The following is an 18,361-nucleotide window of genomic DNA, read 5'->3' on the forward strand; positions in this document are numbered from 1 at the left end:
CAGACCTGTCCTTTAAAACAACTCATTTAAATGTAATACCCTTCGAGAAAAGTAAGTTTTAAGAGTATATTTCTTTTAATCTAGTATTTATTTTTAGTCTAATTTCTAATTACATTTTTTTATTCTAAGTATTTTTTATACTTAGAATATTTGTTCAGTCTAGTTTTTATGCACCCTCTGGAAAAACATTGTGTACTCACTATACTACTGTTATACTTAAAGTACACATTTATAAAAAAAATTGGTAAATTTATTGCCAATTAAGTAGTAATGAAATAGTACGCTTACTAGTACTAGTAGTTGCTATAGTCACTACTGTATACTTAAAATATACCTGAACTTTGCTTAGACATACTTAAAGTATTTGAAGTATTCATTGTTGTTATGACTTTCTGGTAAAAATTTAAATAAAATAAATAAACAAACCTAACTAAGGAAGTAAACATTAAAACCAGAAGTAAAACCATTTTTGGGCTGCAATCACACGGACCATGCCAGAGCACACCTATTGAAATGGGCCAGGGCACGTTTAGTGAACCCCACCCGAGCACAATTCAGAGCTCTAACACTAGTCAATCAAACCAGCCTTGAGGTCACAAACGTGCCCAGGCATATTTAGATTAGGATAGTGTGAGCAGCCCATTTGATTCTGAGAATTCTGAAAATAAGGCATCCTTAAGAAGTGGTCATGGGTTGTATGTTACGCAGATTGGATCAAAAGTAAAGATGATGCCATTTTAATGGTGATCTGTAGATACTAGTGTTTATGATGATTCAGCACCCTACAGAATGTCTCAGTATTTCTTTGAGCAGGTAGGTCATTTGTGCTCATGGGTGAATGTCCTCTCAATAAGGGAACAAACATGGCAGGACAAAGCTTTCTCAAATCAGATGTGACAGAGCCTTCCAGTCTAATTAAGAATCAAGCTCTGAAACGTACTGGAATTAACCCTGTCCTCTGTACTCCTTACCTAAAATATTGACTGTGTATAAAAAAACCCACTAAACCCACTAAGGTTGATTGTCCACACAGACAGCATATGACATAAATTACAATCTAAGTAATGAATTTGTGGTGCTTTTTATAGGCGGCAACTAGGTAGACAAATCCTTGGAAGAAAAATATAAAACTCTGTGCATATAATGTTTTTAGCAGTACACTTTAAAGCAGCCCAAGGAATACAATATGAATTCAGTCTCTAAGTCTTTCAATTAGATGAAAATAATTTGTTTGTCTTTTGCAGAGCGTTATGAAACCAATCGTGGTAAACTGATCCCCGCCGTGGAGAAAGACGACAACAACAATGAAGAATATGAAAACTATGATGAACTGGTGGCCAAATCTCTGCTGAACCTCGGCAAGATTGCTGAAGATGCTGCTTACCGGGCCATGACTGAGTCAGAGATGAACAGCAACTCCTCGAACAGTGCCGAAGAGGAATACGATGAAGATGAAGAGGATGAAGAAGAGGATGAAGATGATGATGAAGAGGAGGATGAGGAAGGTGATGAGGGGCTGAGGAAGAGCGAGCTGAGTCTAGACATTAACAGTGATGTAGTTAGAGAGACGGTGGACTCTCTTAAGCTCCTGGCGCAGGGTCACGGAGTTGCGCTCTTAGACAGCCTCCACGAGAGGGACTATCAGGACAGCGGAGAGGAGAACAACGGAAATGGACTCACTGGAAACATGAGTTGCGGGCAGGGCAGACCTAACACTAATGGTCAGATGGCAGATAAGAGTGATGAGGAAGTTTGTCTGAGCAGTCTGGAGTGTCTTCGCAACCAGTGCTTCGACTTGGCACGCAAGTTAAGCGAGACCAAGCCGACCGAGCGTCTCAACAACAGTCAGCAGATTCATCAGGAGGACCAACAACAGAACCATGAGGAACGCCGCATCCTTGAGCGCAACTACTCGGACATGGTTAACCTGATGAAGCTTGAGGAGCAGCTCAGCCCTCGCTCCAAGACTTTCTCCAGCTGTGCCGAAGAGCACAAGAATTTTCAGGACTGTGATGAAGAAACCACGTCCATAGCGTCGGACCGCTCGGATGAAGGGTTTGACATGACCAAGGGTAACTTGTCGCTTCTGGAGAAGGCCATAGCGCTGGAAACCGAGCGGACCAAGGCCATGCGTGAGAAGATGGCCTCGGAGGCAGCAAGGAGACACAGACTGCATTTACATGAGGACGGCTTACGGCACAGCTGCGCAGAGGAACGCAAGGCCCGCCTGCACCATGATGGATTAAAGAAGACCTTCTACCTTAAAGGTAATGTCATATTTGCATAATTATACAGTATGACTCAACACACTGTGCTGTTCATTATTGAATTATCATATTATCATAGGTTCACAACAGTTACTGATAGAAGCCGCAAAATTGAAATTGCTTTCTTACGTCTCGGTTTAGAATCTGCCAGGACTCCAGTTTCACCATATAATCTTTAATAACAAAACAATCCCACCGAACTCCTTTAGCATGCCTGTTACAGAAAGGTCAGTTGAAGTGGATAAGTCCAGTGCACTCATTCTGAGAGGACGCCACAGTGACCCTGGGACAAGCTTTCTCAAACATCTCCATCCCTGCGGTGCAAACAGCAGTGGATTAATGTTGCTCAGAAAGGCCAGCATGGCCACATCACAGGCTAAGCTTGTCAGGCATAAGTAATAACAATCTGTACGGCTGGGAGAACAGCAAATCTCATCCAAGGGACACAGCCTCCACTTGTATGGCCTATTTATAAACGCAGCATTGGACGTCATCCGGGGGAACACTGCATGAAAAAACAAGATAGGAAATGAGACAGTGATGCTCTTTCCAAAGAAATTCCTGGTTTATTTGTGGTCCTCTGGGGATTATGGAACCAGATCTGAGACATTATTGCATTCCAAAAAGATTTCTGTGCTCAATTTGTAAAATTAGTCATTCATATTATTAGCAGCACAATATCTCAGAAATGTGTAATTATTTTACGAGGTGGCTAACTCGTATGAACTTGTACGATCTGACATTTAGGTTAAGGGGTGGCAGTGGCGTAGTGTCTGGGTATGCAGGTGCATATGGGCCCTGGGGGATTGGGGGCCGCATCCAGGTATCGTGACCGGATGGAGGGTAAGGCAGAGAATGTGATCGCAAATGTACAAAGGGGTACCTTACCCCCAGAACACGGCTAAGAAGGGACAGGGGGGACCCAGCCCCCGGAACGGGAGGGGGGCCCTTTTGAATGCCGGCCAGGGGCTGAGCTGTAAAATTTCTTACAGATTAGACAAGTATAATAGTTTTGAATTCCTCTGAAATTAGGCTGATTATGTCGTGTTCATTTGATATGGGAATAAGAATCATGATGTACTCATCCACATGCTTCATAAAATTAGTCGTACTCTTGTGCTACATATCATGTTTTCTTCAGGCCATTATTTATTGAATATCATTGAAACTCGCAGATCTTATGTGGCTATTCAAACTTGCCACGTAAGATGCATTGGACAATCAATGACACCAAATTACTTCTGATGCTTGACAACACAGGCATTCAACATCCAGCAAAATGATTTTCATTTTTTAATAACTATTCCTTTAAAACTTTCATATGGTCTCTCAAGACGAAGAGCGGCTGACAGCGCCCGCCAAAGGATGTTTGGTCAGACGCTGTCGCTCTAATGGCAGAATAATGAGGGACGCTCGGCCTTTACATGGTGATAACATCTCGCCACGGCAGAGATAGCAGCACACGCTGCCTAACCAGGAGGCATTACGATTGATAAAAAGTGAGGAGACCTGACAGTTATGGAAGGAGCTCCTCCTGAAAGAAGGCACAAGGCAGAGATGGAAATTTAACAGTATCAGTATGACCGATAACAAACGGCAGGACCACTGACTGCACATTAATTATCCCCAGACGCTATGGTAATGGGGACCATTTGCTATGCAAAGCATGACTCGTCCAGAGCCACAATCAATATCCAGCACTTTCTAATATGTATTCCGCTCGCCCGGTGCTCTCTCACCAGAAAGACAGTGATTTTTGCAGCATAGGAATTTGCAGATATTGTAGGAGGTGGCTTTTACATTTAATTCATACTAGGGGTGTTAAACACTTAATGACGATTAATCACATCCAAAATTAAAGTTTGTGTTCACATAACATACAGTATGTCTGTGTACTGTGCATATTCATTTGTGTACATGTATGTATATCTGTTTATAAGTACAAAATAAATATGCACAGTACGCAGACATACTGTATGTTATGTAAACACAAACTTTTGATAGGATGCGATTAATCGCGTATAATCACATTTAATGGTTTAACCACCCTCATTTAAACCATGTGAGTCAATTATTAGATAAAAAATCAATTATGAAGCCCCCACATAGCCACCATTGATGCGAAAATGTCATGCTAAAATGTACAACTAGAATCTTATAAATTCAAAAGGCAACTCGGACATTAATCATGTCAAGAAATAATATTGATACACTGCTTTAAAAAGTTTAAACATTTGCTCATTCTTTATTTTTCATTCCCCCACATTTTTGAATAACAGAAAACCCCAGAATTATGCAATTACGACAGAATCATGGGATTCCAAAATAAATAAAAACTATGTTCGTTTTTGGCATCTTCAAAGTACGCAAACTATAACTGCAGCTTACACTCTGTCTGAAACACAGCAAAAGCTTTCTAAACTGAGATAGGATAGTCATTGTGTCATGCTGGAAGAACGGAGTGAGGCCCAAATGCGGTGAAACAGATACTTTTATTAACTCTGCCAACAGGGGACACAAGAGAGCATACAAAACCCCGAAGGGAGAGACTAATAACCCCGAAGGGAGAACTCTCAGAAGATCCTCTAGCGAAGCGTCTGCAGCACAGGAGGGTGTCACACCCGGAGAATCCGGGTTCTAGACGGCGGCTGCGGAGCGCAACGGTTGAGGCAGGGTCTGGTGATAGGCAGAGTATGCCCCCAGGGGTCCCAGACGGTGTGGCTGGGCAAGGTCCCGGGGAACTGGTGGGAGAGCTTCGTGAGCAGCAGATGCGGAGGGTAACTGGAGCACCAGCGGCGAACTAGCGGGCAGATGAAGACAAAAAATAATAGGAAGAACACAAAACTAACTAGGGAAATAAACTAAACTAGAAAAACAAAACTAGACTAGACTAGGAAAATAACACTACTGAAAGATAGAGCAATATGCTAGCAGCACAGGACACGACTGGACTGGACAAGAAGTCAGCTTAAGGCAGTACTAGGGTACACACACAACGGACTGACAAAGAACAAGAGCACACGAGGGAATGAAATAGGAAACCTCTCAATATCATAATGAGCAACAGCTGCATAGCGCAACCTGTGAGGGGGAAGCACTAGCGAAACTCGCTACAGGTGACAGGGTGATCAGCGGAACGTGAGGGAAACCCAGTGAGGGAAACACAAGGGTGGGGCTGGTGACGCAGACACAGAACATGCGGAAAACTGTCAAACAATTCCCCACGTGTTCAACATGAAACAAAACAAAGTCACGCAGGCAAAAAACGGAACCACAGACCCAGAGTCATGACAGTACCCCCCCCCTAGGGCGCTTAGGGAGGGGGCTCACCTCGTCGCCGGTGGAAGTCCACAATCAACGCACGGTCCAGGATGTCACGAGACGGCACCCAACACCTCTCCTCTGCGCCATAGCCCTTCCAGTCCACCAAGTATTGGAAGCCCCTGCCACGACGGCGCACGTCGAGCTGTTTCCTGACTGTGTAGGTCGGGGACCCATCCACCAGGCGAGGGGGAGGGGAGCGGGAACCAGAAGGATTCAGGTGGGACACAAAGACAGGCTTCACCCTGGAAACATGAAAAACAGGGTGAACTTGACTAAGATTAGGTGGGAGCTTGAGCCGGACGGCCATTGACGACCTTGGTGATGCGGTATGGCCCAATGAACTTGGGAGCCAGCTTGCGAGAAGGCACCCGGATAGGCAAGTCCATGGTAGAGAGCCACACTCGCTGACCACACAGGTAGGTAGGATGGGAAGTCCGGTGTCGATCGGCTACGGTCTTATTTCGGCTAGCGGATTGGGCCAGGATCCTCCTAGCCTTCTTCCACGTGCGTCTGCAACGTTGGACGAAAGCTAGGGCTGAAGGGACCGAAGAGTCGAGTTCCTGGGAAGAGAACAGAGGAGGTTGGTAACCAAGAGAACATTCAAAGGGCGACATACCTGATGAGGACATGGGCTGGGAGTTGTGGGCGTACTCAATCCAGATCCACCATCAGTTGAGCGGTCTCCCGGGCGGAGGGAAGCTTGGGCAGGGGAATGAAGTGGACTGCCTTGGAGAAGCGGTCCACCACAGGACCGGATATATTCAAGATTTTTATGATCCGTCCAAACCAAGAAGGGCTGCGTCGACCCCTCCAACCAGTGACGCCACTCCCCTAGAGCCAGTATCGTATTTCCGTTCTGCAGGGCTGAGGCGGTGGGAGAAGTAGGCGCACGGATGAAACTTCCCGTCCTTAGCCGTTCGCTGAGACAGAACCGCGCCTACCCCGACATCGGACGCGTCTACCTCCACAATGAACTGCCGTTCTGGATCTGGAAGACAGAGCACAGGTGCAGAGACAAACCGGGACTTAAGATTATCAAAGGCTACCTTTGCTTGAGGATTCCACCTGAACAGGACCTTTGGGGAGGTGAGCGCGGTGAGCTGCTCAGCCACCTGGCTGAAACCCCAGATGAATCGCCGGTAGAAGTTGGCGAACCCCAGGAACCGCTGCAACACTTTACGAGAGTTAGGGACAGGCCACTCAGCGACAGCCTTGATCTTGACCGGATCAGGTTCAATGCCTCTATGGGAGATTATGTGGCCAAGGAACGAAACGTGGAATTCGCACTTCTCCGCTTTAACAAAAAGTTGGTTCTTGAGAAGACGCTGGAGGACCTGACGAAGATGCTGGGTGTGTACCTGGAGAGAAGGGGAGAAGATCAAGATGTCATCCAAGTACACAAAGACAAAGCGATTGATCATGTCACCCAACACATCGTTGACTAGGCCCTGGAAGACGGCCGGAGCATTGGTCAACCCAAAGGGGAGAACCAAGTACTCGTAATGTCTCGATGGCGTATTGAAGGCCGTCTTCCACTCGTCCCCCTCGCGGATGCGGACAAGGTGGTAGGCGTTGCGGAAGTCTAACTTGGTGAAGACCTTGGCTCTCTGTAACAATTCAAAAGCAGTTTACATGAGAGGTAAGGGGTACTTATTCTTAACCGTAATCTCATTCAACCCTCGGTAGTCGATACAGGGACGTAGGGAGCCATCCTTCTTCTGGACAAAGAAGAAGCCCGCCCCGGCCGGCGAGGAGGAATGACTGATGAGCCCAGACTGAAGTGATTCACGAACATACTTATCCATGGCCTCTCTTTCAGGACCGGAAAGGGAATAGAGTCGAACCTTGGGCGGAGAAGTGCCTGGAAGGAGGTCAATGGCGTAGTCGTAGGGGCGATGCGGAGATAGGGAGGTGGCACGTGCCTTGCTGAAGACCGAGCACAGACCGTGGTATTCCTCCGGGACCCCGGTTATGTCAGCCGCTCCTACCTGCAAAACAGGGGAGACAGAGACAGGAGACAGGGCAGGACCAAGACAAGATGCATGACAAAAAGGGCTCCAGGCCAGAATGGAATCTTTAACCCAATCCACGTGAGGATTATGCTGTGACAACCATGGGTGCCCTAAAATGATAGGTGTTTTGGGGGACTCTAGGATGTACAGCTAAATCATCTCACAGTGGTTACCAGAAAGAAAGAGCCTTACGTGGGGGGTGACGTGAGTTATGGTGGCAAAAGATGGGCCGCCAGCGTCCAGACCGGGATGGGTTGAGGCAACAATAGAAGAGGAATCCCCCATTGGCGAGCCGTGGAGGCGTCGAGGAAGTTGCCCTCCGCGCCCGAGTCCAGGAGAGCCTGTCCACTGTGGTCCTGTCCCCCATAGGAGACACGGAAGTCCAAGACGGTGCGTGAGGTCGGGGAGGAAGTAGGGATGGCGCCCACACGGATTCCCCGAACTACGGGTGGGCGCATGCTTTTACTGGACAATGGATGGCTTGATGCCCCGGACCTCCGCAGTATAGGCATAGCCCATGCAAAATCCGGTGCTCCTTCTGCTGCGGAGTGAGACGGGTGTGACCCAGTTGCATGGGTTCGGGTTCCATGGTAGGAGAGGATGCGACCGGCAGGGACGGAGTTTCACGGACACGCCAAGGGGGTGGTGAGCGTTGTCTAAGGCGATGGCGCTTGAGTCGGTTCTCCACTCGGAGGCACAGGTTGGTGAGCGCTTCCAATTCCTCGGGTAGGTCAAGGGTGGCAACCTCGTTGGCGATAGAGTGGTGGAGTCCTTCTAAGAATCGAGCCCGTAAGGCAGCTGCATTCCAGCTGCAAGCTGCTGCCAAGGTCTGGAACCGAATGGAGTAGTCAGTGATGGATGACTTCCCCTGGGGAAGACGAGAGAGCTGGGACGCCGCTTCATCACCTCTGGCTGATCAGTCGAAGAGACGGGTCATCTCAGCCTTAAAGGCCTCAAAAGAAGAGCAGCAGGGGGCTTCAGCCTCCCAGACGGCAACTCCCCAGTCGCGGGCTTGCCCGGTGAGGAGATTTAGGACGAAAGCCACCTTTGTGTCCTCCCGGGTGTAGCGGCGGTTCAGCAGGGCAAACACGAGCCCACACTGGGCCAAGAAAGGGCGGCAGGCATTGGGCGCACCGTCATAGGGAGGAGGAAGATGGGAAGATATGGGGCTCTGGCGGGCTGGTGATGATTGGACCTCGACCGCTGGCGACGGCCCCCTGGACCTCCTGCAGGGCAGCGCGTAGTTCCGTCATCTGACCGGATAGAAACTCCATCCCCTGGGAGGCTGCGGTTAAGCGAGTTGCTTGCTGATCAGCGGAACGTGAGGGAAATCCAGTGAGGGAAACACAAGGGCGGGGCTGGTGACGCAGACACAGAACATGCGAAAAACTGTCAAACATTTCCCCACGTGTTCAACATGAAACAAAACAGTCACGCAGGCAAAAAACAGAACCACAGACCCAGAGTCATGACACATTGAGAGCTTTGTCCAATATACTAAATCGAAGGAGATATAAACAAGGGCAAAGGGTCACAGCTATATGGCATTCATAAAGTATGAAGGTAAGATGCATTAATGGGTTGGGAGCCATAAAGAAAGTCATAGGAGCCAGCAGAGTGCAACCACATTTTCAGCGCTCAGATGCATATCGCAAACTCCAATCTGATTATATGACTTCATGCAGTTTCCAAGAATCAGGTTACACAGGTTATTATAGGTCCATCAGGACACAAGTCGTGTTTGAAACAGGCTCCTAAAAATGTTGGGTTGTTTTATTTCATGGCTGGGACAATTGACATTTTTAAGGTTGATTTTAACAGTTGGGGTTGTATTATTTGGCATAACTCCAATTTTGGCATGCAAACATTTATTTTGAATGTACTGTATGTCTGTATACTTTTGACTAGTAGTGTATGTTGATAGAAAAGTGGAAATAAATGATGCACACTTTTGCACTTACTTATATACAGTATGTGTTTTCTGTGTAATACATTGATGTTAAATGTACTCTAAATGTAACATACAAACAAATGGATCCAGCAACATCTGTGAAAAATGTTAACACGTCATGGCACACAGTGATATTAATACCACAGATGCCCGTGACAACATCAATATTGTCATCAATATTCAATTTATATTCAGAAATTCATTATTTCAGCCATTCAATCTATATATCATTTATTCTGCATGTGTGTATTTTAGATTCTTCACGGTCAGGGAAGAAGGAGAGTCGGTGCCCAACGCCTGGCTGTGACGGCACGGGTCACGTGACCGGCTTGTACCCTCACCATCGCAGCCTGTCTGGATGCCCTCATAAAGACAGAGTCCCACCAGAGAGTAAGCACACAAGTGTCTTTCTAAACATCTGTGCCACATGTGCCCGCTTCTGCTGTTCAGTTGATATGATATGCTTTGGTTGACTGTGTACGTGACTGTGGTTGTCTTTGTGAGACTGAGTTACTCATTCTTCGGTTCATTTTGCATGCTGTTGTCCTACACATTAAAAAAACAAATCAAACATCTGCTGTTCTGCAGCAGACCCTAGATATGCACATAAATCGGATGAAAGGGGCGTTCACATTATCACGATAGATATAGCGCTAACTCTCGTCCACACCAGCAGACAATAGCGGTATGTGTTGCAGTGTTCCCAGTCACGAAAATGAATGGAGATGACATTTTTTATTTGAAATCTCACATTTTTTCACATACAGACATGGCGTAAAGGAGTTACAGCTATCTCAATATCACAGACACGCATGAATGCATTTATTGTTTTTGATGATGGTATTCTAATGGAGGCCGCTTCAATAAGCTGCCTAGATTTCTCATTTTGTTTATGATGCTCAATTAAATTCCAGTTGAATAAACTGTAATAATTATAATCTGATGAAAGAGGACGGGCGAGACGTTTGCTATGATTTCCTCTCATTCACCTTGTGCATCACCGTCTTTTATGTGATTCATTAAAATGCTTAAAGAACTGTGAACAAGTTTTTATTTATTCACAAACGAACCAGATGGCATTCGAACCAACTGACGGCTTTGACAACAGACTGAAATTAGTTAACACAAACATTTGCGTTTACCGTATCCAGATGGCATGAGAGTTTGCGAGCTGACACTCAGGCGGCATAGAAAGGGCATTTTTACATGACTGTCGCTTTAGTTTGTGCTATGACATGATATGACACGCAGTTACTGAGAGATCCATCGCGATTGTTAAGATGAGTCATTTAGCTTCTGTTATTTCATCCTTTCCAATGGGAGTCTCTAGACCAGTACAACACAAGTTTGTGGTTGGAAATATTCATAGCGAATAAACCTCAACTTTTATTATGCCAATTTTGAGGATCGCAGCTTTTTTAAAGGTTAGGTTTTGGACACACCTGCTTATTCTTTATTTTTATAATTTGCAAATTAAAAATGAAGTTCCTCACACATTAAAAGGACGGCAAAGGGTTTATTACACAGCGATGGTCTTTGACATATACTTTGAAAGGGAATTTTGAACCATTTTCTGTTGGTTTATTGTAGATCGAATATTCTGATTAGTAATCTACTCCAGAGCACCTTAGCAACACCTTGGCAACCACTCAGAACTGCGTATTCAAAAGTGCTTACTGTTTACTTTCCTCAAAAACAAAAGCAAATGTAAAATTTCTACTATTGCATTTTATCTTTGTGTTAGGGCTGCCAAATGATTCATCGCGATAAATCGCATCCAGAATAAAAAAATTTGTTTGCATAATATGTCTGTGCATATTAATGTTGTATTCATAAACAAAACTATATAAAACGTAATAAACATTTATATATAATCTCAGTTAGTAAATACAGTATATAAACTATAAATCTAAATATACCATATGCAGTGCCCTCCACAATTATTGGCACTCTTGGTAAATATGAGCAAAGAAGGCTATAAAAATGTAAGTAATCAGTTGAATTTTGGGGTCAGAAAGCCTTTTTATAAAAATAAAGGAAAACTGCACGTCCATCACCACAAACTGTTTGGGACACTGTTCAAGAAACAAATCTTCCGCTCTCATGCAAAAACAAACTCCACCATAGTTATCTGCCATACTGGAACTTCAACCAGGACTGGGGTCTATGGCCATATTCAATGAAAAATAGTTTTTTTGGCAGCAATAACACAGGGATAAAATGCCCAATGTCCACTGTTAAATATGTCGCCAGACCTTTATTGTTGTGAGCCTAATTTTATACCAGAAGTCCTGGACATCTTGTTAAGATACATGGCATCGTGTTTTAAACCAAATACCAACAAATAAAAACCTGACTTGCTCTGCTAGCACATTGGTTCAAAATAAACATAAAAATCAACAAAAAATGTGTCACTGAACGCAAAATCAAGATCCTGCCATAGCCCTCCCAGTTCCCTGATCTGAACACTATAGAAAATGAGTGGGATGAACTGAAGATGAGAGAGCGCCAACATTTTAAGGATCTTAAGATCTGTATGATGGAATGGACTCGGATGACTTGCCATATATTCTCGAACCCCGTCAGACATAAAAGAAAAGAGCTGTTCTCATGCACATGTAGGTTGGAGAACGTTTTTATACAAGGGTTCCAATAATTGTGGCTAGGGTGCATTAGAGGGAAAAATAATCTCTATATATTTATAATATATTCCCCCACTTTAAATGGTTTTACTTTAATGAAATGTTGGAATATTGTAGATTTGCGGAATAAAAGATCAAAAGGAGAAACAATGCAGATATATTTACCAAGGGTGCCAATAATCGTGGAGGGCACTGTTTGTATATATATATATAAGTTTATGTGCTTATAAATAAAAAAATGATGTGCACAGTACACATACATATTATATAAACACAAACTTTTATTCTGGATGCGATTCATTGTGATTAATCGTTAGACAGCCCTACTTTGTGTACAGTTCTTCAGTAGAATCCAATATGCTTTCCTTGCTTTCACACTCAAAGATTGTTTCAGATCGCCGGATGAAGTGTGTCGTGTGCAGTAAGTCACGTGACGTAGCAGAGCCTGTCGGCTGTTCAGTAATGAACATGTCAGGGTGTGTTAAAGATGAAGGAGAGAGTTTATGGAGATGATAATGATGAAGATGATCACAGAGCACAGATCTACCGACCTCTTCCTGTCCTGTCTACCCCTGACGCAAGGGGTCTGATGAATAGCCATTGTTTGGTATTGGCTCCAATATTTTACAGTAGACAGCTCTTAAAAATATGACATGGACTAACATACCTACAGTATAAGTGAAATGTACTTACTAAGCAGTCAAGTATAACTGCTGAAGGATAGCTGATAGCTTTCTGGCCCTGATGGCAAGAAAAGTAAGAGCGAGTAAGACATTTCCACATTTTCAGTATGTAATTCAACAAAAAGTTACTCTTTCGGGCATATGGATTCAAAGATATCAAACGTGGACCAAAAGTCAGAAAACTTAAACATGGCAACGCAAACTACCAGCAAGAAATTACCAATATCATGAAACGCAAAACAGCAAATTGAGTAGAAAGTAGAAATGCACCGATACTAAATTTCTCCATTGATACTGATAGCTGATTATTCAGAGTAACCGATTCTGAAGATAAAATATATATTTCTTAACTTTCCGAATATTATTAATTTATGTAATGACTATTAACTCTTTCCCTGTCAATGGCGAGTTATCTGGTAAATTAAGAGACAACGTTTCCCTGCCAAAGACGAGATTTTAAGGCAATCTGTGTTTCCGCTATATGTAGTAGGTGGCGCTGTTACCCACCTTGTAAAACAATACAGCATATACGGATCCACATGTTTATATCATCGTTTTGAATCTAAAAAACACTGGCGAGGAAAGAGATATAGTTGATATCAAACTGGTGCCGTTTCTTAACATTTTCTACATACAGAGCGCAAATTCATAGAATATTTGGATATATCGGCCCTGATCATCGACTGTTTTGAAACTATCGGCTAATAGTGTAAAAAATTACTTTTATCGACCGATGCCGACTTATCGGTGCATCTCTAAGAGTATTTGTGTCTCATTTGTGGCATGTCTCACGCTGCATGGTGCATGTGCATGCAAGCGTTCTTCCGTTAGCAGTTCTCCTGCGAGATCTTTGATGTCTCTCTTTTTGAGCACGCTGCTGATAATGACAGTGTTTCACACTAATGTAGATCACTAACCGTGGACCGCTAACTCTTAATCTTCCACCCTGTTTCCTCTCGCCTGCCGTCAAGTTCTTGCAATGTATGAAAATGTTCTTAAGTGCCCTACGCCTGGCTGCACGGGCCGGGGTCACGTCAACAGCAACCGGAACTCTCACAGGAGGTGAGTTTCCCTCCATCTGGACCGCCCTTGGCCGGTGGTATATTTATTATTAACGTCTTTATTTCTTACAGTGTGCTGTGTACTTTCTCTTTAACATGATCTCTATTTATTAAGAGTGTACTAACGGTACAAGACGGAGGTGTGAATCGGGCTTAAAATGTTCAAGTTTCAGGACCATGTTTTAGACACTGTTCGTGTTGAAAGGTCTGAGTGTGGATTTCATTAGGCTGATTAAATCAGTCTTACGCTTTCCTCACACGCAGATATTTTGGGAGGGTGCCATTGTAAAGCTCTCAGCAGCTGCTGTAGGGAGCATCAGCTATTAGCACATCACTGACACCTCGCCAGGGGATGAAGCCCACTCCAGACGGCTAACACAGAACCATGAACCACACACACACACAAGCACACACCTTGCTTGTACTTGCAAGAGTGAAAATACATTTCCTCTGGCCCAATAGCACCCTGGCAGCTTGATTCATGTCATGAACACTTTCAACACTGTCGCACACACACACTGTCACCTACTGCAGCCCTTCATCTCTCCGCTGAGCATTACATGTTTCATTTTGCCCAAAAGCATCTTAAAGGAGTAGTTCACTATGAAATAAAAATTTCATCATAACATATCTGTGTGCTTATTTCTTCTGTCGAAAACAAATGGAGTTTTTTGAGGAACGCTTTCCAAGGACTTGAACAAGGGCTGTCGGTTAACATTCCAGTTTCGTCGCAGCTTCAAAAGGCTCGACACGACACAAGCCGATGAATTTGATTTGATTTTGATTCAATTTATTGTCATTACACACATACAAGTACAGTGCAACGAAATGTAAGGGTGTTGTCTAGCGAAACGATTCGTCTACAAGAAAACAAAAAAAATTCAATACTTTTTAAACATAAGTACAAGGCTTGCTTCCGCGATCCACGTCCACAACTTCCGCATTATACAGTCGCATTGGAAAGGTCACGCATGACGTAGTTTTAAAAAGATTTAAACATCCCCGGTATGCACTCGAACTGACCATTTAAACAATAATCTTGCACAAAGACATATAACGTGTCATTCAATGTCACCGAACGGTCTTCTTTCTCCACACTCTTCGGAACATCCGCTTACGTCACACGTAACCTTTCCAACATGATTACGTAGTACGGGAAGTCCAGCACTAGTACTCCGGGAAAGAGCAAGCCATGTATTTTTTTTTTGGAAAAATTACCAATCGTTTCGCAAGACAACAACCTTATACATCAGCTGGTGTCGTTTGGACCCTTTTGAGGCTGCGATGTAACTGAAATTTCGACCTTGACCAACAGCCCCCCGTTTAAGTGCATTATAGTTTTCATAGTTACAAAGCAGCTGTAGGTGAAACCTATTGACTAGTTAAAACAAACAAAATACATACAGGAACACAGGTTCATATACTCTCACATGCATAAAACACCACACGCACAGAGCACAATACACAGCGGGTTATCTCAGAGATCACACATTTAAGATAAAAGAGAGAAACACAGGTCATATAATATACAGACTATAAATTCTACAGAAGAAAAATATGTAATAATAAATCAACCGAGCAGAATTGCAAATAGAAAAGAAAAATGCATTCCATTATTCTGTTGAACTGAGGCTTTCAAGGAAAAGAACCCTGGAAACATTTCCTCAAAAGCCTCAATTTGTTTTCGACAGTAGAAATAAACACACGTATGACATGTGGGTGAGTGAATTGTTACATGAAAAAAGTATTTTCATAGTGAACTATTCCTTTAAGATGCGGTATAATGTGGCTGTCGGCTGGAAAAGTCCAGGAACTTTGTTGTCAACATTGATATTGTGGATGTGTATATGGTCAAACTAAGGGTGTCACAATATACTGGTATTGTCAATAACCGTCATATAATAATTCACAATTAGCGATATTGTGTTAATACTACAGATTCATTCATTCGTTATTCATTTCTTTTTAAAAACATTTCAATAACTATCGTGATAATATAATTAAAATGAATTATTTTGGCCAAGATAACTGTGTAGTAAAAGTAAAAGAAAAGTCAAATCACACAGACTTTCCAAATTGTGTGCAGCGCTTCATTAACAATAGAGAACAAAAACGTTTATACAGATTTGGAACAACTCGAAGGAGAGTAAATGCTGGCAGAATTGTCATTTTGGGGTGAACTGTCTCTTTTATAATTTTTTGTGCAATGTTCCTAATATAGCTTTTTGAATGTGTTTTTGAAACACTGTCACATATTATCTTGGCTAAAGTCACATCCTTCACATATCTCTCTGTTCCTTCAGCTTGTCAGGCTGCCCGATAGCAGCTGCGGAGAAACTGGCCAAAGCCCATGAGAAACATCAGACATGTGACGGAACCAATTCCAGCCAGGGTTCAGACCGGGTCCTCAGGTAATCTACACATCTGCTGTTCTCACAGATACCCAGGTGTTTCTCAACGGGAGAATTCCCAGAGATCTCTGGGATGTGATGGAAAATCACAGAGGCTGCATTTTTTTGTTTAGATTTAACATACTTCATCCTTAGTTTATTATTTATCAAAAGGTTTTATCTGCATCTGTTTGGCTGGTTGGATGTTTTAATTCCCGAAGAAAACGTTTTGAAAGCATCTGTTTATTTATACTGTCATTAAGCTGGGATGTTCACTGGTCATTTCCATTCCAGGCCCATGTGCTTTGTAAAACAGTTGGAGATTCCACAGTACGGTTATAAGAATAATGTCCCTACGACAACTCCACGCTCCAACCTGGCCAAAGAGCTGGAGAAATACTCCAAAACCAACTTCGACTACAACAACTTTGACAGCAACAACGTCTACAACAAACGGCACAACACTGGACCCAAACTCCATGGGCGAGACACGCTGCTTAAAAGTGATGACGGTAAGACTAAAACCACGACATGAGCTTTAGTGAATCCATTACAAACTCTGGAGCTGGACTTACAAAACATTGTCGATAAGAAAATACATCTCAACTATTAGTTCTTAAATCCTCATGTTGGTTGTTTAAATGAATAGAGCTTAAGATTGTTCTAAAAATAGAATGAAATAGAATTCAAAAAGCTGCCAGAATTGATGTGGTTTTGTTTTCATTTTAATTCCTATTTCAAATGAGCTTTTATTTTGAGGTTTTCATGTTTAATTTGAGCACTTTGGTCACACACTGTGTTGTGAGGTTAATGGATATGGAATAGATACATTTATTGTGACTCACGAGCGGGCTCCTATAATCACTATAACCATTTTATTCTGATATTTTTTATTTTCGCAAAGTACATTCTGGAACATATTTACACGCTCCTTGCAATAATTCAATCTCTCGCTTAAGAACATTATTGTGAATCCAGCCCCAGGTTTAGAAATTCTCCTCAGTCATGTTGATTTATCGATTGATTCATAATAATCCATCCAACAAAGTTTCATGGCAAGATGAATGGCGGGCCGGAAATAAACGTTTTCAAAAATGCCTCTGAGATCTTCACTGGATATCTGAAGTATGGAAATGTATGGAAATGATGTAGAGACATATGCATAATGAATGAGGTTGCTGAAGCGCGTCAGGTCTAGATTTAGGGCTGCTGCTAATTGTTATTCTGTGCGGATAACAGCGTGAACACCGTCCACGCTTTAATGAGAGATAGAGAGAGTAAAAGTGAAGGGGAAATTGAAAGAGAAAGAGAGCAAGGGAGCGTCATGGCAGCAGGACGCCCGGTGGGAGATGCCACTTTGATGCCCAGCTGGTGGTTGTGGCTTATTGTGTCTTTTGTCAAACTGCAGAAAGTCTCTCTGTCTCTCACAGTCGCCTCATAATAATACATTTACAGCATGTTCATACTACAGGGATTTGACAACAGACTGCTCTGTATGACATGCGTTCCTAACCGTCCCATTGCAGAGGAGGGTATGTCATATTAGGACAGACAAGAAAAGCTATTATTGCTTAGCCACGTGAGATACGTATAATTAGTCACAGACATTTCTAATGGTCGACCGATGTCGATACAGATATCTCGGTAGGTGAATTGAAGACTACTGCAGTTGCCTCTGTCCACTGTCTACAGACTGATCTCACAGGGTTTTCTAACTATTTTAGAGATGACCATTTATTTCATGTGTGAAGGAAATCATACAAAAATGTAAGATTTTTAGAAAAAAGCTATAATGCAGCTATAAAAAGCTATAAATCGCACCGTCACTGGTGCAAAGTCTGATTGTACAAACACATACAAATTAGATCAATTGTACAAATCGGCCACCTTGTAATACTTTTATGTAGATTGTGGTGTCTGAAACCTAATGTTAGAGATAAATCACACAAAAAAAAATCTTTTGTATTTTGTACAAATATCTAAACGTTCTTGAATGAAGATGCATTTACTTTGAACGCTAAATGACGCTTT

At 43.1% G+C, this 18,361-nt stretch overlaps 1 protein-coding gene across 1 annotated transcript in view; it reads left to right on the forward strand.

The window, feature by feature from the left end:
* myt1lb (myelin transcription factor 1-like, b) overlaps positions 1–18,361 on the forward strand; it is a gene marked incomplete at both ends in the record, with an annotated part of 55,299 nt that overhangs the window by 20,756 nt on the left and 16,182 nt on the right. Inside the window, 5 exons of the mRNA XM_079458575.1 lie at positions 1,245–2,267; positions 9,810–9,944; positions 13,851–13,941; positions 16,244–16,351; positions 16,625–16,842. Of these exons, the coding sequence (XP_079314701.1) occupies positions 1,245–2,267; positions 9,810–9,944; positions 13,851–13,941; positions 16,244–16,351; positions 16,625–16,842 (1,575 nt within the window). The remainder of the gene's footprint in view (positions 1–1,244; positions 2,268–9,809; positions 9,945–13,850; positions 13,942–16,243; positions 16,352–16,624; positions 16,843–18,361) is intronic.

Source organism: Barbatula barbatula (genome assembly GCF_947034865.1).
Source record: "Barbatula barbatula genome assembly, chromosome: 6".
Classification (NCBI taxonomy): Eukaryota; Metazoa; Chordata; class Actinopteri; order Cypriniformes; family Nemacheilidae; genus Barbatula; species Barbatula barbatula.